This window comes from Lemur catta, chromosome 2 (assembly GCF_020740605.2).
Source record: "Lemur catta isolate mLemCat1 chromosome 2, mLemCat1.pri, whole genome shotgun sequence".
In the NCBI taxonomy this organism is placed as follows: Eukaryota; Metazoa; Chordata; class Mammalia; order Primates; family Lemuridae; genus Lemur; species Lemur catta.
In genome coordinates, this window is record NC_059129.1 from 107914229 (window position 1) to 107935943 (window position 21715).

The 21715-nt window shown below is 38.1% G+C and overlaps 1 protein-coding gene across 1 annotated transcript; it reads right to left on the reverse strand.

The window, feature by feature from the left end:
• Positions 1-1081: 1081 nt before the first annotated feature.
• On the reverse strand, positions 1082-21089 carry FAM162B (family with sequence similarity 162 member B). The gene is made up of 6 exons (XM_045542241.1): positions 21045-21089; positions 11163-11259; positions 10441-10914; positions 10184-10292; positions 6858-6966; positions 1082-1585 (listed from the first exon to the last, which is right to left on the reverse strand). Exons 1-6 carry the CDS (start codon positions 21087-21089, stop codon positions 1487-1489), a joined length of 933 nt encoding a protein of 310 aa, XP_045398197.1. The 3' UTR covers positions 1082-1486.
• Between the last annotated feature and the right edge of the window lie 626 nt (positions 21090-21715).

Here is a 21715-nt window from a genome sequence, read left to right on the forward strand (position 1 = left end):
GAATGTGTATTAACATTTTAATTTTCAAATCAAAGTAAGCCTTTTCCTAACAGAAAGTACAGTCATGCACCATATAACAATGTTTCGGTCAACGATGAACCACATATATGACAGTGGTCCCACAAGATTATAATGGGGCATATATAGTAATAGAAAGCTCATATATAGCATTTGACATTGGCCCTCCAGATCCAGCAGGGGAAATGACTCATATTTAGTAATGGTGCTGGGACATTGGGTTTTCCATATGAAAAAATACATATATAAATAAAAATATCATACTATTTAGGTTTGTGTAAGTACATTCTAGGATGTTTACACAATTATAAACTCACCTAATGATGCACTTTTCCAGAAGGTATCCCCATCATTAAGTGATACATGACTGTGTAAGTTCAATTTGGTTCGTTAGTTTGATGATAAGGACAGGCTTTGTCCTTAAAATTATAAGGTAGACATCCCCCATAGCTTCAAGGTTATGATGAAAAATATACTTACAGTACATGCAATATACAATATACCAGAAATTATATCTTTTCAACTGCCTACATTTATTGTTTAAAAAGTAACAGATTCTAAATTAAAGACATTTGAGTATGAGATATATAACTTAAAAAAGTTTTTTTAAGACTTAAGTTTGAAGACCATTTTTCTTTCTCTAATGTTTTTGTCATTTTAAAAATTGCTTTTACAATTACTGTTTTAGTACTTTATCATTTGGAGAATAGATTTTGGAATTAATAGTCCTTGGTTTGTAAGACTTCAAAGCTATTTCACCTAGTTGTAAACTATGAAAAAAATAACCAGAGGGACTATCTGGTTACCAAATACAGTGGAACTTTGTTTAAAAATTAATTTTGATTTTAAGGAGCCCTTAATGATTTAGTTCAATCTCATTTTAATGACATGCCCGAAGTGCATGTCTTAGCATGATTTTCAGTGGCCAAAATGAACCAAATATTCAAATAAATTGTGGCATATTCATAAAACAGAATCAATAAAAATGAACGAACTAAGGCTACACACAATTTGTGGATGAACCTTATAACTATGTTAAGTAAAGAATACACACACACATGCATACTGCATAAATTCCATTTATATAAAGCTCAAAAACAGGAAAAACTAATCTATGGTTATAAAACTCAGAACAATGGTTACCTCTGGGGATTAATGATTGAGAAAGGGCAGGAAGGAGGTTCTAAAGTACTGTTGTTGTTTTACATCTTGACCTTGGCAGCGGTTACACAGGTGTGTTCACTATGTAAAAAATCTATTAAGCTGTATACACTTTTGTGCACTCTTTTGAATGTATGATATACTTCAATAAAAGTTTGGTAAAAAATAAAAATAAAAAAGATCTTGTGTTTCTTGTTGACAGAATAAAATCATAGTGATTATTTTGTTAAATATTCTATTTTTCCTATCTTCTATTGTTTTTGATGACAGGGATGGTATTCAGGAGAACACTCTGCCACTTAGACTATCATTTAGCCTTGGCCTGTGCAGCTAAGGCAGCTTCTTCACGCCACTTAGCTTTTTTTGCCAGGTTCCAACTTGTTAAGGATTCATGTCGTTGTACAGCCTGCAAAGAAAACAAAGCAAAGCATTGTCACTCTCTGGAAAAATTTGTATTTTAGCTAAACATACACAGAGGAGACTCTGTAAAAAAAAGAGAAGTAACGTCAAACATCTGTCACAAACAGTATCCAAGAAAAATGGCCCTTTGGTATGGAAAAAAAATTACTTGTTAGACTTCCAGGCAGCAGGACAGCTGATGTCAGAAATCTGCCCCTATCCTCTTTCGGCACACATAGACATGTTTGTTGGATAAAGTATAACAAAAAATATGCCCCAAATCAAGAAAGAAATCCTCAAGTATCAGAAATGGAAGAAACTCAAGGCATGAATTGGTGGGGAATAGAAGAGACTGAAGCCAGGATGGAAGGACATGATTTTGGTCAGGGGGCAGTTGGGAAAAATATTGGCCTGCACACCTATGGGCTGGAAGTTTAATACCTGCACAGAATGGTGAGTCCAGGACTTGGATCTTGGGAATAGGGTTGAAAGCAGAAGGAATCAGGAAAAGGAACTCCTATGAAGTGACTGAAACTCCTCTCACCAGCCCAAGCGACTGGTAAGGAAACTAGGCATTTATCTGGGAGAAAAACTGCCTGTGAAAAGAACAGATATTTCAGCACCATAATTAAGAGGTAAAAACTCTAGCTAGAAAATAGATCTGAGGAAATAATCTAAATTCAGCACAGAGATAAAGACACAAAAAGTAGAAAAGGGAGGCTAAGAGACATGGCGAATAGAACTGTAAGTTCTAACATACATTTGTAATAGGAAGAAAGGATAGAATGGGTGAAGAGGCCATATGTGAAGTTATGACAGCTTAGACTTTTTCAGAAGTGAGGAAAGCTATAGATCCTCACAGACTGAAAAGCATACACAGTCCTTAGTAAAATAAATCAAAATTTAATAGATATTGGTGAATGTCTAATATGCATCTCACACTTAATATATTCAAAATAGAGAACTTACTTACTATACTTTGTCCCTCATGCCTACCAGTCTTTCCCCAGCCTTACACATCTCCATATATGGGAGCATCATTCAGTTCAGATTTGGAACTGAATCTGCAACTGCTCCCAGGTATGCCTGGAGTGATTTTCAGCACTGTTAAATGGATGTCTGAGAATGGTTCCTTTTTTTGCAAGAAAATGACATAGTATCTTCAAATACTTATATGAAAAATTTTGTAAGCTTAAAACAAAGTCTCTTAACGGTTTATGTGGGTTTTGAATACATTTTGTACAGAATATAAAACGCCTAATTATTTTGCAAGAATAAATAGCTGTTGAACATCAGGGATGTCAAGAATTACTGGACAAACTTTAACAAAAGCTTTTGCATAATTGGTGGATAAAATTAAAAATTAGAATCATGATTTAGTAATCACAGCTAATGATGTATTTCTTCTATTGGATCTGCGTATCAATATGTGGCATTTTTCAGTTGTCATGAGATTATAACCAAACATAAAATTGCAAAGTTTTTGACAATAATAAAGTATATCAATTATATTGTTATTCTATGAAAATATTCTTATATTAATCTTTTTTTGTGAAGACAAAAAGGTTTTATATTATTTACACATATTTGTGAAATTTTAGGGAAAGTGTTTCTGTGTCATTTGCAAACAAAATAGAATTTATTGTAAGTTTTTAAAAAAAGGGAGGGAGAGATCAGATGTGTCAAATGCTGAGAGGTCAACAAAGGTGAGAATCATGAATATCATTGGTGGCCCTGATAAGAGCAGTTTGGTGGACGTGTTGGGGCAAAAGCCTGATCAAACAGTGAATGGGAGGGGGAACTTGGAGACCATGTGTATAGACAGGTCTACTGGAAAGGTTTGCCAAGAGCAATGGCACAGTTGGTAAGCTAAGAGTTTTGTTTTTGTTTTTTGAAGGGTATATCTCAGTATCATTTCTTGACTAACTTATGTTTCTCCACTCATCTATAAAGCCACTATTTCATATATTGAATCATCATGTAATGTTGTGATTTGAATGCAATTCTATTAAGCTGCATATCTACTCATATGCCAGTAATGCAGTTTTAATTATTGTAGTTTTGTTTTAATATCTTTTAGAGCTAGTCCTCCCTTAGTACTACATATTTTTAGTATTTTCTATCTTTTTCGATATGAATTTTAGACTGTCTACTTCCAAAACAAATCCTGTTGCTATTTTATTACTATCATGTCAACTTTATAGATTTATAGAAGACTGCCCTCTTTAAGATGTTGAGTCTTCTTATCCAAGATCATGAAATTTTTTCAGTCAAGTTTTCTCTTGTGGCCACTAGTAGTGCTTAAAAGTTGCTTTCATATATATTGCACAATTTTAAAATTTATTCTTTTTTTTTTTTTTTTTTTTTTTTTTGAGACAGAGTCTCACTTTTTTGGCCAGGCTAGAGTGAGTGCCGTGGCGTCAGCCTAGCTCACAGCAACCTCAAACTCCTGGGCTTAAGCGATCCTCCTGCCTCAGCCTCCCGAGTAGCTGGGACTACAGGCATGCGCCACCATGCCCAGCTAATTTTTTTCTATATATATTTTTAGTTGGCCAGATAATTTCTTTCTATTTTTAGTAGAGACGGGGTCTCGCTCAGGCTGGTCTCGAACTCCTGACCTCGAGCGATCCACCCTCCTTGGCCTCCCAGAGGGCTAGGATTACAGGCGTGAGCCACCGCACCTGGCCAAAATTTATTCTTAAGTACTTTATCTTTTATTGTTTTTGCCATTTTAAGTAGAGTCTCCCCCCCCCCCCCCACACACACACTGGTTGTTGAATAGGCAGGAGAACGAAAATTTTAAAATCTTGTTACTAGCTTGCTTAAAATTCTCCACTCTCCAATATGTTTACTACAAAATCTAAACTATTTGCAGTGACCAATAAGGTCCTGATACTTCTAGACTTTCGGTGTTGCAAACCATCTTTTCTGTGCTCATTATGCTCCATCTAGACCAGCTCTTTTTTAATACAGGAAACCCTTTCTCATCTCTAGGCTTTGCATATGCTTCCTTTCTCCCCCTGGTCTTGCCATGGCTAGCTTATTCTCATCCTCCTCAGAGAGGGATTCCCTTACCAACCCATCTAAAATGGCCTCTCCCAGGGTCTTACTATTTTATCATACTGTTCATTCCTTCACTGCACTAAGAATTCCTAATCATCTTTTTAGTTTATTCGTTTACTTGATTACTCTACATTTTCCCCACTAGAAAATACCTGTTTTATCTTTTTTTTTTTTTTGCCACGGTATTCTAATAACATGCATAGTGTCTGGCATGTTTCAGGTACTAAAAAATATTTAGTGTATTAATGATTGAAAATCAGTGTGTCTGCTATCACACTTTTCAAGAAGAGGAAATAATAAAATAACTGGTACTATAACAGAACTCAATTCTCAGTTGCTGTTTTAGTCAAAGTTATTTGTGTCAGCTTCACACAGAAAAATTCTGGCTACTGACTCAGAATTGTATTTGAAACATAGGATTTTCATCTACAAGGAAAAAAAACTTTTCTGCAATTCAAATCATGTGTGTTGAAAATAAAATAATAATATTGGAGATCTCTAACGTGCCAATTTGCTGATAAAATAGACATATTGAGAGTAATTGGTCTTCTTGCTTCATTTGGGGATATGTAATTCCCAGTTTGAAAAACATTATTTTAAAGTACTATTGTAAATAAATCATTAGAAGGCTATTCTAAGTAAACAAGTTATCTAATTAATGTTTGTATTTTTTATTGTAGAAGAGGCAATATATTAACCATTAAAACATTCCTAGAAACTAGAGAATCTTCAATTTGGCAGGCTATCATTTATGTGGGGTAGGTTAAAAACAAGAGATGATCAAATTTATTTACATGTTTGAGTATTCAGCCCAGTAAATATTTAAAAATTTTTCCATTTGACAAGAACAATTTCAAACCATAGGTTCTTTTCCAAGCAGATAGGAATGAATGGACATTTATATAATATTAATCAGCTTATAGGTTCTAGTCTCTGTGTGAAGTTAGTGGGCTCAGATACACATGAGCACCTGAGGAGTAAACAGAAACAGAACAGAATCATAGAATTAGGCAAAATGGTAATTGTCTAAATATGTCCAGAGAGTGAGGATGTGTGGAGCAAAGCAAACTATTCTGTTATATGGATGCACCTTGAAATGCAGTGTTCATAACTAAGGAAGTTATAATCTGGCTCTGATAGGTTCAGTTGCAGGTGCCACAGTGAAGAGAAAGACTGGTAAACTGGAGTGTGTCCAGAGGAGAGCTCTAAGACAGAAGTTGTTAGAAACTGAGAAGATCAAAGAAGAGAAGACTCATGGCCTTGAAAATCACTGCCAACTTTGCATTTCTAACTATTTCATAATTCTATGCAATAGCTAATTGAGTTCATGGTTTAAGGAACAATCTGTTCTTGTGATACTTGGTAGACTGGGCTCCAGCTTTATCCAGGATAATACAAGAGGTACTATCTCACCATTGTTTTTTGTGGTTGAGTAGAACTCCATGGTATACATGTATCACATTTGATTAATCCACTCATGTATTGATGGGCACTTGGGTTGTTTCCACATCTTTGCAATTGAGAATTGTGCTGCTATAACATTCTAGTGCAGATGTCTTTTTTATAGACTGTCTTTTGGTTTTGGGGGTAGATGCCCAGTAATGGGATTGCTGGATCAAATGGTAGTCACAAGAATGGAAAAACAAGCACCACATGTACTCCCATCAAATTGGTATTAACGGATCACCACTTAAGTGCACATATAGTAATAACATTCATTGGGTGTCAGGCAGATGGTAGGGGAGGGGATCGGTGTATACACACCTAATGGGTGTGGTGCGTACCGTCTGGGGGATGGACACACTTGAAGCTCTGACTCGGATGGGGCAAAGGCAATATACGTAACCTAAACATCTGTACCCCCATAATATGCTGAAATAAAACATTTAAAAAAAAGGAAAAATCTAGTCTGGATAACTCTCATACAACAAAATTCTCCTTATTGTACATATTTTAAACAGGCTTTAAATTGTCTTGTTTTTGTTTATAAGTGGAAACAAGTTTTTGTCCTTCCTGGCCATAGAATTAATTTATTGACTCAAATTTCCATGAACAAATTTGTTTCTAGTGTGATAGATATATGTCAGTGGCTTTGGGTCTCAAAGAGAAAATTTTGTTCTTACATTAAAGAACAGCAATAATCCCTGAATTGAGAACAAAGCCCATAACATTTCTGAAAATTCACAAGTCCATCTTTATTTTAAGAAGGTACTCACCCTTTTGGCTGATGCTATCACTGCAAAACAGGCGATAATCGTGAGTCCAATCATTATGTAACAAGCTTTTACTCGAGCTTTGTTTCTTGCAGCATCTATCATTTCTGGCCTAAACCAAGATGTGTATTTTGTTAATTATATTAAAGCAGTATGGTTTTCTTACATCAACAGATGATTTGCTATGTAGATATTTCAAAAATTTCCCTGAATGCAAACTGCAGGTGTGAAAGATTTCCAAATGCTACCCCATTATCTTACCAATTTCAAATTATTTATTCAGATATTAAACTAATGTTAGCCACTATAAAACCATAGTGTAGTATATTTAGTTTCTGATTGCTCAAAATATAAATACTAGAGATTATGACCTGACTCTCCATTATTTTTATTCATTAGTTGGAATAAAAGTAGGATTAAAGCATATGTATGTCTATGACTTGTATTCACTCAGCCTCTGTGTTACCTAGGCTTTGTTTTCCATTTTTAATAGATTATTATTTTTTAAGAGTCTCATGCTGTACTGACTGAGTTAGCCGGGCCCCTCAATTTTTTAAAACTCACTTTCATCACTTATTTTTTTCACTGGCTTCCCAATCTGTCTTTGCTCCTTGCCATCCTATTCTGAAAAGAGATTATTATACATTTTGTGAAAATGACTGTTAGAGAAAGGGTGTTTCCTTCATGGCTTTTCAGAAAGTTTTCAAAAGAAGTGATTAAAATTACAATAATTTGTCAAAGAAAAAGACAAAAGACACCTTCATTTTCTTGGTATTACTCTGAAATAGTACTTAAGTACTAAGCAATCGTACTTTAAATATGAGGTAATCTTATTTGCTAATAAAGTTACATGCAAGTTTTCTAAGATTTTAACAATACTACTTGCAAAGTAGTGTTACAAAGGGAATCAGGCCTGAGGGGCTTTTATATCCAAATGAACTTTAACAATTTGCAATAATGTGAAGTGGTAGTTTGTAAATATGCATAACTAAAGCACTTGATTCTTCAGAATATATTCATCGGCATTCTTTCCTATCTAATGTTAAGTTTAAGTAGACCATAGTTACATTTAAAAAAAATTCCAGAAAGACAACTTGCAATTTCTCTTAAAAATGAAAAACTTATTTTTTCCACTAGTTGGAAGACCACAGAAAACCAGTATCTAGACTGTTTTCCTTAGATTTTAGGCAGAATAATGTAAGTTTTAACATGTTAGTTGCAAACAGGTTCAATCAGTGACACTGGATATATGGAGACATTATTAGATTATATTTGTTGCTAACTTTTGTTCCAGATGGAACCTAAAAGCTCTGATCCTTTTTACCCATCCATCTGGCTTTGATCTATTATACCAAATTAGTTTAGCACTGAAAGAACAAGAAAAAGTACAATTATTATTAAATATAATTAGTGTATGATACAAAAATTATAGTTTTACCCATCCATCTGGCTTTGATCTATTATACCAAATTAGTTTAGCACTGAAAGAACAAGAAAAAGTACAATTATTATTAAATATAATTAGTGTATGATACAAAAATTATAGGTCACTTGTTTAGTATATGTCCAGTAAGAGCATAAAAAGTGAAAGCTGTTTGTATCGTAAGTCTAACACTTAGCTCAATAGGAATATCCGTCCTAAATAGCAATACTTAAAAAAAGATTATGGGACATAATAAAAACTATTCAAATACATGTTTCCAACCCCAAACTATAACGCTTTTTATAGGCACCTTGTTTATAGTTAAATGCTCCTGTTTATAATACTCATTTTGACTGTGTCCCTGGGGAAATTAAATTATTTCTGTAAAATGGGTCTCTCCACATACACAGCTATGTTAATCCAATACTGGGCACTGGGCATAGGTTCTCTCGACAAACATTAAATTACAATAATGCTGGTTCTTTACATTCTTGATTACTCTGTTATGGCACTAGAAATCAAAATTCAAACAAACTGAGGGTGTGTGTTTTATTTTTTGTTTTGTTTATGTTCTTTTTACTTCTTCATTTGGCATTTAAAGTATTAAATTCTCAGGTATCTATTAAAATTTGATAACCACAGCTTGTGATGATAACGTCTTTTCTAAGGCTAATTTCTGCTTTGGGGTAAGTCTGTAGTTTGGAGTCTACGGATCTCAAGGAAAACAAAATTTGTTTTGTAATATTACAAAATATCTCTGTAGTTGCATAAATGCTGAAAACAGATTTTAAATGCCATGCTATTTCAGATTTCACGACCATTCTTCATTAAGTAACTTGATCCAAGAAACTAATGAAAATATTTCAGAATTCATTATTGGTTGTACATTTCCCACTACCTTCCGCCCCCTACCTGTCCCCCCTCCTGCCATTTTCTTGAGATGCTTTCGGTAAATGGCAAACTAAAACGGTAAAACTGCAGGCAGTATGTGAAGAACAAAACACAGGCCGGAGTTTCCCTTACCCGTTCTAATAGGCATCCATTACATCGTGCAACTATAATATACAGAATCTCTGAAATCTTTCTTTGCTATTATGGTTTCAGTCTTCCTTTAAAAAAAAATCAGTTTAGAAAGTAGTAGATTTATTTTATTCTTAGTTTCTGTCCCTCTCTTTTTACTCATTCCCTTGTAAAAGTGCTGCGAAAGGCATGAACTGAAGCTGCAGAAAGATGGTTTTTTACAGGTTACATTTACTGTCTATCCATCTATTTATTTTACAGGTTACGTTACCCTACACGTGCAGTTGTTAGCTTGAGTTTTGCCATTTACCATTCAGCGTCCCTCTGTCTTGGGTTTGGCGTCGAGGAGGTCAAACAGGCTGCCACGCCTGCGCGGCCCAACCCGAGCCGACCCGGCGCCCAGAAGGCCGCGGAACCTCATCCTCCAGGCGTCTGTCTCCTCCGAAGAGGAGGCCGCGTGGGTGCGGCTTCCCCCAGACCCTCCAGCCGCCGCACGGGCCACGGCCTAAGGGGCCCTTCCCTGGGTGCGGTGCGCGCCGGGACCGCGCCTTCTGTCCGGCCTGGGGGCCCCGCTGCCTCGCCTGCCTGCTCGGAGCTTGCCGGAGACCGGTGTCTGGCCACGGTGGAAGCGCCCACAGAACTTCTGGATTTTCACTCTTCTGCAATCATCCCCTGTAAAGCTTAGCGGCCCCCCGTCTAGTCAAAGAACTTGACGTTTAGCCGCCCTAGGGCGGTGCAGCTAAATTCCTCTCGCGGCGAGTGTTACTGCGAACTGCGTGGCCCCGAGGCCGCCGTCGCCGCGGGCGGCGCCGCTCAGAGGTGAGAGAACCCCGCAGCCCTCGCGGCCCGGCCCGGCTCTCTCCCGCGCCGCACCCGCCACACTTACGGGACCTGAGGCGGGATCTCCTCCATCGATTTGAAACGCCCGGTCCACAGCAGGATTTTCTTGTCGAATTGCGAAGGCCGGTGCTGGACGAGGACCTTGTGAACCTTCCCTGCCGAGAAAGCGACAGAGAGGGGCCGGAGAACAGACCCGCGGCACGGTGGGTCAGCGCGCTCAGCCGGGACTCCCGGCCTGGCCCCCCCGTCCGCCCTTCCGTAGCCACGTCCCCCCGGGCCGTTCCCTCCCGAACTCCGGCTCACCTGGACCGTGGGGCCCCGAGCCCCTGGGGGCTTCGCCGCTGGAGTAGCAGGTAAGACCCCAGGGCGGAAAAGGGGGGCAGCGGACCAAGCGGTCCCGGCCGAGGCGCAGGAGGCTCCCCACGGCCGCGAGCATGCTGCGCGCTTCGCCCGCGTCGCACCCGCACCGCACCCGCAGCCCGAACCGGAGAGCGTTCTCTGCGCCTCCTGCCCGCCCCCAGCCCGCCACGCCCCGCCCGGCGCGAGCACTCTCAGCTCCCGGTCCCCGCCCCCAGCCGGTGACCCGGGGATGCGGCAGCGAGGATGCGGCCCCAGAGGCGGTTTCCCCCGGGAGCGGCCGGTCTCTGTTTGGAAAGTCCGGAACGCGTAGGCTCACCGCCTCCTGAGACGGCGCGCTCAGCTCTGCTTTTAAATGTGTGTCTTGTATTGAGTAGAAATGTGTTTCCGTCGGGCTTTCAGCCTTAGATGCCACCGTTTCTGGCCAGGGAGAATAAAACTAAACTCTCTTCTCCAGGAAGAGACAGCAGTCCTTCAACTGCAGGAAACTTCAAATATTTACCAAGCAAGTGTAAGGGCACTCGACAAACTTCTGATTTCCCCAGTACGAGATTGTTTTGAAGTTAGCTCTCACCCCACCCCTACCTCCATACTTTTTCGAGGCAGAACAACCTCAGTTCCTCCAATTGTTTTTCTCTACCTGTTCATTTCTTAGTAAGCCCACGAACTCTCCGGACTCACCTCAAAATGTGCCTTTCTTCTGTCACTTTCCACCATCTCCCCTCTGCTGAAAGCAGCGGGGCCGGGGGGAGAATCTACTATTCTCTGGCATTAAATGGGAACAGAGACTTATACTCCATAGTCTGAGAGAAGGGTTGTACAAAAACCCAATTTACTTGTTCGTTTTCGCAGACTACAGGCCGCCCAGCCAAGTGAAAGTGCTCACCCCCTTCTCCTGTTATACTGCCTGTGAGATTCTTCTCCTAACTAGACCCTGCTTTACACGCGTCATTTGATTTCCAGATATTTTTCCTCCTAACTAGAGACTGTCAGGCTCTTGAAGGCAAGAACTTCTGTGTAACTCCCAGCCAGCCAAGTGTCTTTCACTTAACAGTGATTAACAAAAGAGGACACATTAATAGCTCTGTAAAGACTTCCGCACTTAGAGGAGCGCTTGTGAAAAGAACAAGGGCTTTGCCCTCACATGTAGGTGTAAATCCCAGATTTGTGACTTAAAAGTTACATAATCATGAACAAATCATTTGTTATAAGTCTTGGTCACATTTGTAAAACCACAATTCCTATTAATATCTTTTAAGTTCGTTCATTCAAAGACTACCAAAACCTTCTATGTGCCAGCTACCTCTCAGAGCTGGGGAGAGAGCAGTGATGATGTCAGGTGAGGATTAGTGGATAAAGAAAAATAAAACAAGATGAAAAAAAAAAGTAAGCAGGGGCAGGGTGGGAGGCTATTTAGAAAGGACGGTTAGGGATGCCTCTCTAAATGTGCCTGCACAGTAATAACACTTCAAAAGATGTGGTTTCTTTATTTAACTAGTGTCAAAACCCAAGGGCCTTTTAATTCATGGTATCTCCTGTGGGGAATGGTGAGCTCCCTGATTTTCAGGATTTATTATTTCATTCCCACACTAAAGAGCTGGAAAAATTATCACATAGTGGATATTTAGTAAGTATTTGTTAAATAAATGAATAGATGAATGCAAGTCTTCAAAATAGAGTCCATCTAACCTAGTTTAAGAAAAGACTGAAATACTTCAGGACAATCTATGCCCCTTTCAACTTTGTATCTCCTGTGTCTGTCATGTTGCCTTGCACATGGCAGCCTCCAAATACATAGGTATGGAACTGAACTGAACGAATTCCTGCCTGAGAAGATGTGTTGCCACAGATAATATCTGATTGCTGCAGCATTATGCTACTTGAAAATTCTCTCCAATTACTGAAACGTGGTTTTTTTCTTTTGGTATTTTATTTGTCTTCACATCATTGAGAGGGAATATCCATAAAGCTAGAGAAGACCATCTCTGAGAAATAACCAAGGAATATTAATCTAGCTAAATAAGTTCATTTCCCTGGAGAGAACCAAATGTCATGCATCTACACAGGATTTTCTAATTTGAGCTTCTCTAATATTGCAGAACTATAAAGCAAGAGAATAAGCGTTCTTAACTGATGAGAGAAAGGTTTCTCTTTATGAAAGAAGGAACAATTTGCATCCTATTTTTTTTTATCCCTGATGGGATTAAAATATCACTATTTGGCAGTGGTCTACATAAAATAAATTGTTTACAGCTGCACAACAGATCTTTTCTTTAGTTCTAGAATTAGAACAAATTTTAAAAAACTCAAATCAACTTCTAATAAAAGAAAAAAACTAATTGTATTTTATTTCTTTTTTTTTTTAACCAGAATAGCACATTTATTCATTAAACAAATATTTATTGAGTGCTTGCTATGTGCTGGACACTGTTCTAGGCTCTGAGGTTATAGCAGGTAACCAAACAAAAATCTTTACCTCTCACAGAGCTTATTATCAATCCATGGTAGTTTCATTTTATCCATTCCATTCTAAGTTATTTTTCAACCCAAAGAGGTTCATGTAATTTATGTGAATGTCCTTTTGTCAGTGTTGTTTCTTTAAGCCTTGTTTTTGATTGGCATGGTTTACATTTCCATTTCCTACAGCTAATTTGTTGACTTTATATGATGATACACTGTTATGAGTAGGAACAGATTTTAAATAAAGTGATAGTGTAGACTGAGGGTAATTTTTTTTTCTTTTCTTTCTTTCTTTCTTTCTTTCTTTCTTTCTTTCTTTCTTTCTTTCTTTCTTTCTTTCTTTCTTTCTTTTCTTTCTTTCTTTCTTTCTTTTCTTTCTTTCTTTCTTTCTTTTTTCTTTTCTTTTCATTGAAAGCTATGTGCTTCTTGCTGGACTAAAGCAAGGGATGCAAAGACAGAGCTGCAGAGCTGGCCCAGGAGCTCCCAGTCTGGCTGGGATGCTGTTCCCACACAGGAAATGACCTGCTGCCAGAGAAAGAGCCCGGAGGGACCTTAACTAATTTGTTTCCCAATCCTCTACTAGTCTGTAAGGAAAGTTCTAAAGTGACAGTTTATGGGGAACTCAGCTCACTGTGGTCTCTAATGCTTCAGGCAACTTTATCAAGTGTGTGGCCCAGATGAGGGCCTGTTACCTACCAGTCACTAAGCATGCACTTAGGACACCAGCAACAGAAGGGACACCAGAAACATGAGGGAGCATTTTGAAATTATTCTGACACTGAGAACTTAAAAACAAAATCTCATGGGAACATGAGAAAATTTGTTGATTGTTCTTGCTCTTATTTTCTAAATATATATTTACATGGCCTGGGTTCTTACAGTCATGGCTGATGATAACATCAAAACGTAGTCTGGTTGTGATCTTTTAGAAAAACATAAATCAGATAGTCTTTCTATCGTGGGAAAATATTCCAGTGGTTCTAAGCACTCTGTGCTTAAAATAAAATTGAAACTCTTAACTAAGAGCTACAGGACCCCATCCGACCTGCCCCGCTTACCTCTCCAAGCTCAACTCCGACTGCTCATCCTTTTCCACATGTTCCAGTCACATTGGTCTCCTTTGAGCTTCTCAAACAGGGCAAGATTGCTGTCATCTCAGGGTCTTTGCATTTGCTCTGGCCTCACATGTTTACTACCTCCTCATTTTTAGGTGTCAGCATAGTTGTCACTCCCTCATAGAGGCCTTTCTGATATTTTGCATGGTCTGATTTGAATTCTCTGCCCTTGGCATATCCTTAGCCACTTAAAATGTCACTAACCACGGGAAGGCAGGTGACATTTAATTACTCTGTGCTGCTAATAGTGATTCTCAATAGCTGTCAACTAGCATCACAGTTTACTTCTGGCTTGTAGGGGTGGGGTCGACACTGTGTGTGTGTGACAGTGTTCATCTGGGTGTGACTGAGTGGGCTGAGTTGCTTGTCCCAGTGTTCAAATTAGTCTGAGAAATACATTCAGAAGAAAGCAGGTTGGACTAACTGCTCCTACAGATAAGAACTGTTCAAAGCCTCTTTTCAATAATACACAGCTTTTATTTGTTCTAGAAATAGCAAATCTGAAATGTATGCACATTTATGAAGTATAGTTTAAGCAAACTGCCCCCCAGACAGTAAAGGGGCATATGTCCATTTGCAATGGCCATGTCTCTCACATTCTTTGGCTGAAAGGTTATGTTTGTAGTCTCGTTTAACAGCTATCAAGACTCTCTTGTATATGTTAGATTGTATGCAATTGCCTAATCATTTTATGGTGGAGCAGCCTCAGGCCTCAGTGATTAATTTCAACTTCCAAAGCTCTTAGCAATAATCTTGCATGATAAAGTTAGCCTTTTATGGTTCCAAGAATTAATCTGTTACAGGCTTCTCACTCTTGAGTGCAATAATGACCACATGGTTCAAATCTGCATGCTTGGATAAAATTTTGTGATGACTCCCTAGTGCTTTTCCAGCTCCTCGTCCCACACCACCCCCTTACACATGAATGCATGAGTGGTCTTGCAAAATTAATCACACTCATTATACATCTACAATATAATTCCTTACCTATGTAGTTACGGTTAAAGAGGGAAGTTCATGCAAAATCGTGCTGTGAATGATGCCACCTCGAATTCCCTGAGACAACTAGCTCTGGCCCTACATGCACTGGTACCATTCTCCGTTAACTTTTCTCAGCTGCTTGTCTCTCTTAGGTTATATACTCATGTTTTCTCAGAAATTAGGAACTGATATATTTGAACATTTTGCTTATTCAGGAATAAAAATCAACTCGTCAAAATAAATTTTTTTGTCTGTTTCAAACCTTTATAGTTGGGTTTACGCTTACTGATTTCAAATTTCCAGTCTGAAGCACAATAATATTTAGGCATGGTGATAAAAAGAACAGAGACTAAATGGGTGTTTTTTTTCACATTTCTTATTATACCACCATCTACAAATACTAACTTAATCATTATTTATCACCATGATAATGAAGATTTACATCAAAATTTGTTAAAGATAATTGGCAGGGAACTATTACCTCAAATCATTTAATTATTATTATTATTCTTTCTAGGTACCTTATAGTTTTTGTTACTTGGGTAATAAATATTTTTCAGTGATAGTTTCTGATGGGTTATCACCAATGTATGGAAATGAAATTGAATTTTCTATGTTGATCTTGTATCCATCAATCCTGCTGAACTTTCTTATTAGTTCTGTTCATACATTATTTACATAATTGTATCATCAAAAAAAGGTATTTCTATTTTTTTCCATTTTTATATCTCTTTGTAATCATTGGCTATGACCTCGAGAACAATGTTTATAAGAAACTGTATAATGGATTTTGTCCCTGACTTCAATGGGAGTACTTTTAAAGTTTCACCATGAAGTCTAATATAGTAATCCCCCTTATCCACAGGGAATATGTTTCAAAACCCCCAATGGATGCCTGAAAGTGCAGACAGTACCCAACCCTATATAATACCATGTTTTTTCCTATACATACATATCAATGAAAAAAGTTAAATTGATAAATTAGGCACAGTGAGAGATTAGCAACAGCAATAATAAAATAGAACAATTATAACTTTATGCCAGCATCATTACTCTTGCACTTTTAGGTCATTATTAAGTACGTTGAGGGTTACTTGAACACAAGAACTGCAATACTGTGACAGTAGATCCAATAACCCAGACAGCTGCTAGGTGACTAACAGGCATGCACCATCTACAGTGTGGATATGCTGGACAAAGGGATGATTCACGTCCTGGTCAGGATGGAGTGGGATGACCTGAGATTTCATCACACTACTCAGAATGGCATGTAATTTAAAACTTATGAATTGTTTATTACTAGAATTTTCATTTAATATTTTCAGACTGTGGTTAGCTACAGGTAACTAAAACCATAGAAAGTGAAACCATAGATAAAGGAGGACTACTGTATTGGCTTAAATGGTTGGTAGTCTATTAGTTTTCCAGGACTGCCATAAAAAACTACCACAAACTAGGTGACTTAAAACAATAGAAATTTATTCTCTCTCAGTTTCTGGAGGCTAGAAATTTGAAGTCAAGGTGTTGGCAAAGCCATGCTCCATCCCAAGGCTCTAGGAAAGGATTCTTCCGTGCCTCTTCCAGCTTTGGGTGGTTGTCAGCAATTCTTGGCCTTCCTTGGCTTGCAGATACATCCCTCCAATCTCTGCCTCTGTCTCTACATGGCCTTCTCCCCACTGTGTTTCTCTATGTCTAAGTTTCCTTCTTCTTCTAAGTATGCCGGTCATTTTGGATTGGGGGCCCACTATAACCCAGAATGACTGTATCTTAACCATATTACATCTGTAAAGACTCTATTTCCAAATAAGTTACCTTTATAGGTTTCAGGTACATGTGAATTTTGGGAGGACATTATGCAACCCAGTAGAGGAAGATAGACTTGATCAGGTTAGGAATGTTTCTTCTATTCTTAGTTTGCAAAGTTCTTTTTAAAATAATAAATATTAACTTATTAAAAGTGATTCCTCATTTTTTGAGGTAAAGTGGGGGTATTACATTAACAGATCTTGGATGCTTGGATTAAAAGCTCCTTGTCATGTTATATTGTATTTAATATGCTGAAGAATTTTATTTAACCAATAAATTTCAGAAAAGGAACCTCATTCTTTTTTCTTTACAAGGAAATACATTTTTCTAATTAATTGTTTCAACATTTAAAAATTTTTAAATTATGGATACATAATAGTTGTGTATATTAATATTTATAGGGTACATGTGATGCTTTGATACAGGCATACAATGTGAATTAATCAAATCAAGGTAATTGGGGTATCCATCACCCCAGGCATTTATCATTTCTTTGTGTTAGGAACATTCCAGTTTCACTCTTTTAGTTATTTTAAAGTGTATCCTAACTTACTGTTGATTATAGTCATTTTGTTGTTCTATCAATATTGTTCATTCTATCTAACTATCTAACTATATTTTGCACCCGTTAACTTCATTCTTAATCAAAAGCTTGGCTGGGCATAAAGTTCTAGAGTAGAAAAAATATTCTTTTTGAATTTGAAGACATTGTTCCATTGAACTCTAACATCCAATGCTGCTGTTGAGAAGTCTGATATCCTGATTCTGAACCCTTTGGAGTAAAACTTTTTTTTTTTTCCCTCTAAAAACTTTTGGAATTTTTCCTTTGACTTTCTAGTGATCTGAAACATCAAAATGAGATGCTTCCAAGTGCATATATCTCTTCTCATCTGAAGCACTTGGTACTTTGTGGGCTCTATTTTTTTTTTTTTTTGAGAACTTGCCATTTAGTAATGAAAGTAATGAGGAATTTCTTGAAATTTTTATTTGATGAATTCCATGTCACCATTTTCTCTGTACTCTATATATGGAAACTTTTTTTTGGATTTGGAGCCCTTAAATCTTCTAATTTTCTTCCCAGTGTTTTCCATGTCTCTGACTTACTTCTTGGAGATTTTTTTCAACTTTACCTTCAACCCTACCTTTTTTTTATTATTCAGAGACAGGGTCTTGCTCAGTCCCCCAGGCTAGAGTGCAGTGGAGCAATCATAGGTCACTATAACCTTTAATTGCTGGGCTCAAGTGATCCTCCCATCTCAGCCTCTCGAGTAGTTAGGACTACAGGTGTGCAACCGTGCCCAGCTAATTTTTTTTATTTTTTTGTAGAGAAGGGATCTTGCTATGTTGCCCAGGCTGGTTCCGAACTCCTAGCTTCAAGCAACCCTCCACTTTGGCCTCCCAATGTGCTGGGATTACAGGCATGAGCCACCATGCCCAGCCTCAACCCTGCTATTTATTTTAAAATATATGTTGGGTAACTACAATGTGACAAAACGATTCTAGGCACTTATGATAATATCAGTGGATAAAACAAAGATCTCTGCTGTCTTGAAGTTTCTAGTCAATTTGGATGAGTCAGAATATGAAAAATAAATGTTATAAGTAGGAAATTTAGTATGTTAAAAGTTGTATGAACAAAATGTTAAAAATAGAAAAGGTTAAGGGAGATTGAGAATGGATGGACAGAAGGTAGATTGCAATTTTGCACGGAGCGATCAAGATGGAACCCACAAAAGAGCTGACATTTGAATAAAGACTTGAAGTGAGGGAGTCATCCAAGAGGATATCTGGAGAAAGAGTGCTTCACATGGAAGGAAGAGCTTGTGCGAAGGAGGGAGCACACTTAGAGTATTCAGTTAAGGGCAAGGAAGCCAGTGTGGCTGGAGCAAAGTGAGTGAGGGCTGGGGTGGGAGAAAGCAGATCACACACGGCCTTTCAGACCACTGTAAGGTCTTTGAATTTTACTCTAGATGAAATTGACATCCATTGGAGGATTTTGATAAGAGGAGTGGCATGCTCTGACTTAGATTTTAACAGATCACCCGGCTTATTTAGTCATAATACATTGTGGTGAGGCAAGGGTGGAAGCTGGGAGAATAGTCGGGAGGTCATTGCAAATAATCCAGGTAAATGATCACAGTGGCTTAGATCATGATGTTAGCCATGGAAGTCACGAGGAATGGCCAGATTCTGGGTATATTTTGCATTTTTAGCCAACAAAATTTCCTGCTGGAGTGGCTATGGGGAATGAGATAAAGACAGGATCCTAGAATCAAGAAAAGTGAAAGATATAGTTGCTGTTAAGTGAGATGGGGAAGATTGTAGGTCAAAAAGGATTTCATGGGCAAGATCTATAGTTCTGTTCTGGATATTTTGAATTTGAGATATTGTCAGCATTATCCAGAGAAAAAGACAGAGGAAGAAGGAGAGGGAAAGGGAGAGAGATATTTATTTTAAGGAATTAACTCACCACTCATGTTATTGTAGGGGTTGGCAAGTCTTACAGTCTAAAATCTGCAAAGCAGGCTGGCAGGCTACAGACCCAGGGAAGAGTTGATGTTGTAGCTCAAGTCCAAAGGCAGTCTGGAGGCAGAATTTCCTCTTCCTTAGGGGATCTCAGTCTTTTTCTCTTAATGCCTTCAACTGATTGGATGAGGCCCCTCCATATTTCTGGAGAGTCATCTGCTTTACTCAAAGTCTACTGATTTAAATGTTAATCTCATCTAAAAATGCCTTCACAGTGACATCTAGACTGGTGTTTGACCAAATATCTGAGTACCGTGGTTTAGCTGTGTGTCTTAGTATGTGCAGGATGCTATAAAAAATACCACTGGGTAGCTTAAACAGCAGAAATTTATTTCTTATGGTTCTGGAGCCTTGGAAGTCCAAGATCAAGGACCTGGCTGATTCAGTTCTGGTAAGGTCTCTCTTCCTGGCTATAGGTGGCTGCCTTCTCACTGTATCCTCACATGGTATAGAGAGTGAGCTCTGGTGTCTCTTCTTCTTATGAGGGAACCAGCACTATTAGATTAGGGTCCCACCCTTATGACCTCATATGACCTTAATTACCTTTTAAAAACTCTATCTCCTAATACTGTCACAATGGGGTTAGGGGTTCCACATATGAAATTCAGGGCAGATATAATTCAGCCTGTAGCATCAAGTTGACACAAAAAATTAACTATCACGGATGTTTATCAGACATCCAAGTAGAGATGTGAAATAGGCATATGAATATACAAGACTAGCATTTAGGATATGAATGAGAGAGCTTTCAGCATATGAATGGTATTAAAGTCAGGGGTTGGATGAGATCACCAAGAGAGTGAGTGTAGAAAGAGAAGAGGACCAAAATCTGAATCCTGGGACCCTCCAACATTAAGAGATCAAGGATTAGAGAAGGAACCAGCAAAGAAGACTGAAACAAGCATCTACTTATATTGGAAGAAGAAGGACACTACACTCCATTTTGGAGAGTGTAGTGTCCTTGAAGTCAAGAAAGAAAGAATCTTGAGGAAGAAGAGTGATCAACTGTATTTGTGTTTGAGTGATCAACACTGCTGTAGGTCAGGTAAATTAGGACAAAAATTGATCGTTGTATTTTACAATGTGGTTTCCTACCGAGAGCATTTCTGGTGTGGTGGTGCAGGATAAAGCCCGACTGAAGTGGGTTCAGGAGAGACTGGGAGGACAGGTAGAATCCTAGATTCCCTGAGAAAGTCGGGATGCCTGTTGTCCTGGCATAATTATTGTTAGTACTTTCTTTCACTCTCAAACAGTTCCTGTTGGGATGTTCCTCCCAGAGGAGAGAACTGGAGACAGAGAATATAAATATCTCTTTAAAGGAAATTTGAAATAGAGGTGACTGAGCAGAAAACTCCTTGAGCATTAAATAAACAACTGTTTATTTTTAATCTTAAGCTTTAATACTTAATAATAAATAGATGCCCAGTTTTAGTAGTTTTCTTTGTTTCTCTTTCAATCTGAAGCAAACGTTAAGGCATGTTTATTTGCTCATCAAGAACCTGGCTAAAAATCACTCTATAATATATTCTTTAGACACCTCTCTTCTTCCATTTGGTGATCCCCTATGTTCCTGTCGTTTTCATCTGTCATTGCTCCAGGAAAGGCAGAGTTTGCATGTGGGGAAATGCAAACTCCCTTCTGGTCTCAACACCTTCAGCTCACCTGTTCACAGCTAAAGGTAGATGCATCCCCAGTAACCAATGCCATCGCCCCAGTAGCATGTTTTTGGCCTGATGTTAAAAATAAGCCTGTGTTTCTCATTAAACTTTGCCCAGGCAAAGACCAGGTCTGATTTGTCTCTGAAGCTGTGGCACTTCACATAATTCTCTGGAAGCCAATGAAGGCCATGGCTATGATCAGCATGGGACAACAGAGGCTTTGCTCCAGGAAACCAAAGTTACATTAATACGTTGCATATGTTTCTAATAAAGATTTATAAAGACTTTCAAATTTTAATTTTTGCCTCATTTATATGTTGACCACACAAGTACTCCCTTAGCATCAAAGGAAAACTTGAATTTAGTACTGAGTTAGCACAAAGAGTTAAGCTAGGAATACCAGATGATGCTTAATGTTTCTTGTAACCATCAGTGAGCCGTGACACAAATTATGGGAGATATTTGAAATTTTGAAAAAAATTTCTTGTTGTTTATAACAGGAGATGAATATTTTAAGCATGGAAAAATGTTGAATGAATGAATAAATGGTGAAAAAGTTAAAAATATATTTAGTGAAGGTTTTGTTCCTATGTATTATAATTAGAAGATTTGGAAGAAAGGACAATTTCTATAACCATTTTTCCCTAAGGAAGCCAAGTGTATGGAAGCTCAAAA

Excerpts from the sequence above, each read along its gene's own strand:
- FAM162B (XM_045542241.1), bottom strand. The coding sequence starts at position 21,089 with ATGGCATTGGTTACTGGGGATGCATCTACCTTTAGCTGTGAACAG. Across the intron at positions 11,260-21,044 it reads CTACCTTTAGCTGTGAACAG|AGAATAGTAGATTCTCCCCC; the intron begins GTGAGCTGAAGG and ends ATTTAATGCCAG. Across the intron at positions 1,586-6,857 it reads TGATAGCATCAGCCAAAAGG|GCTGTACAACGACATGAATC; the intron begins GTGAGTACCTTC and ends TTTTCTTTGCAG.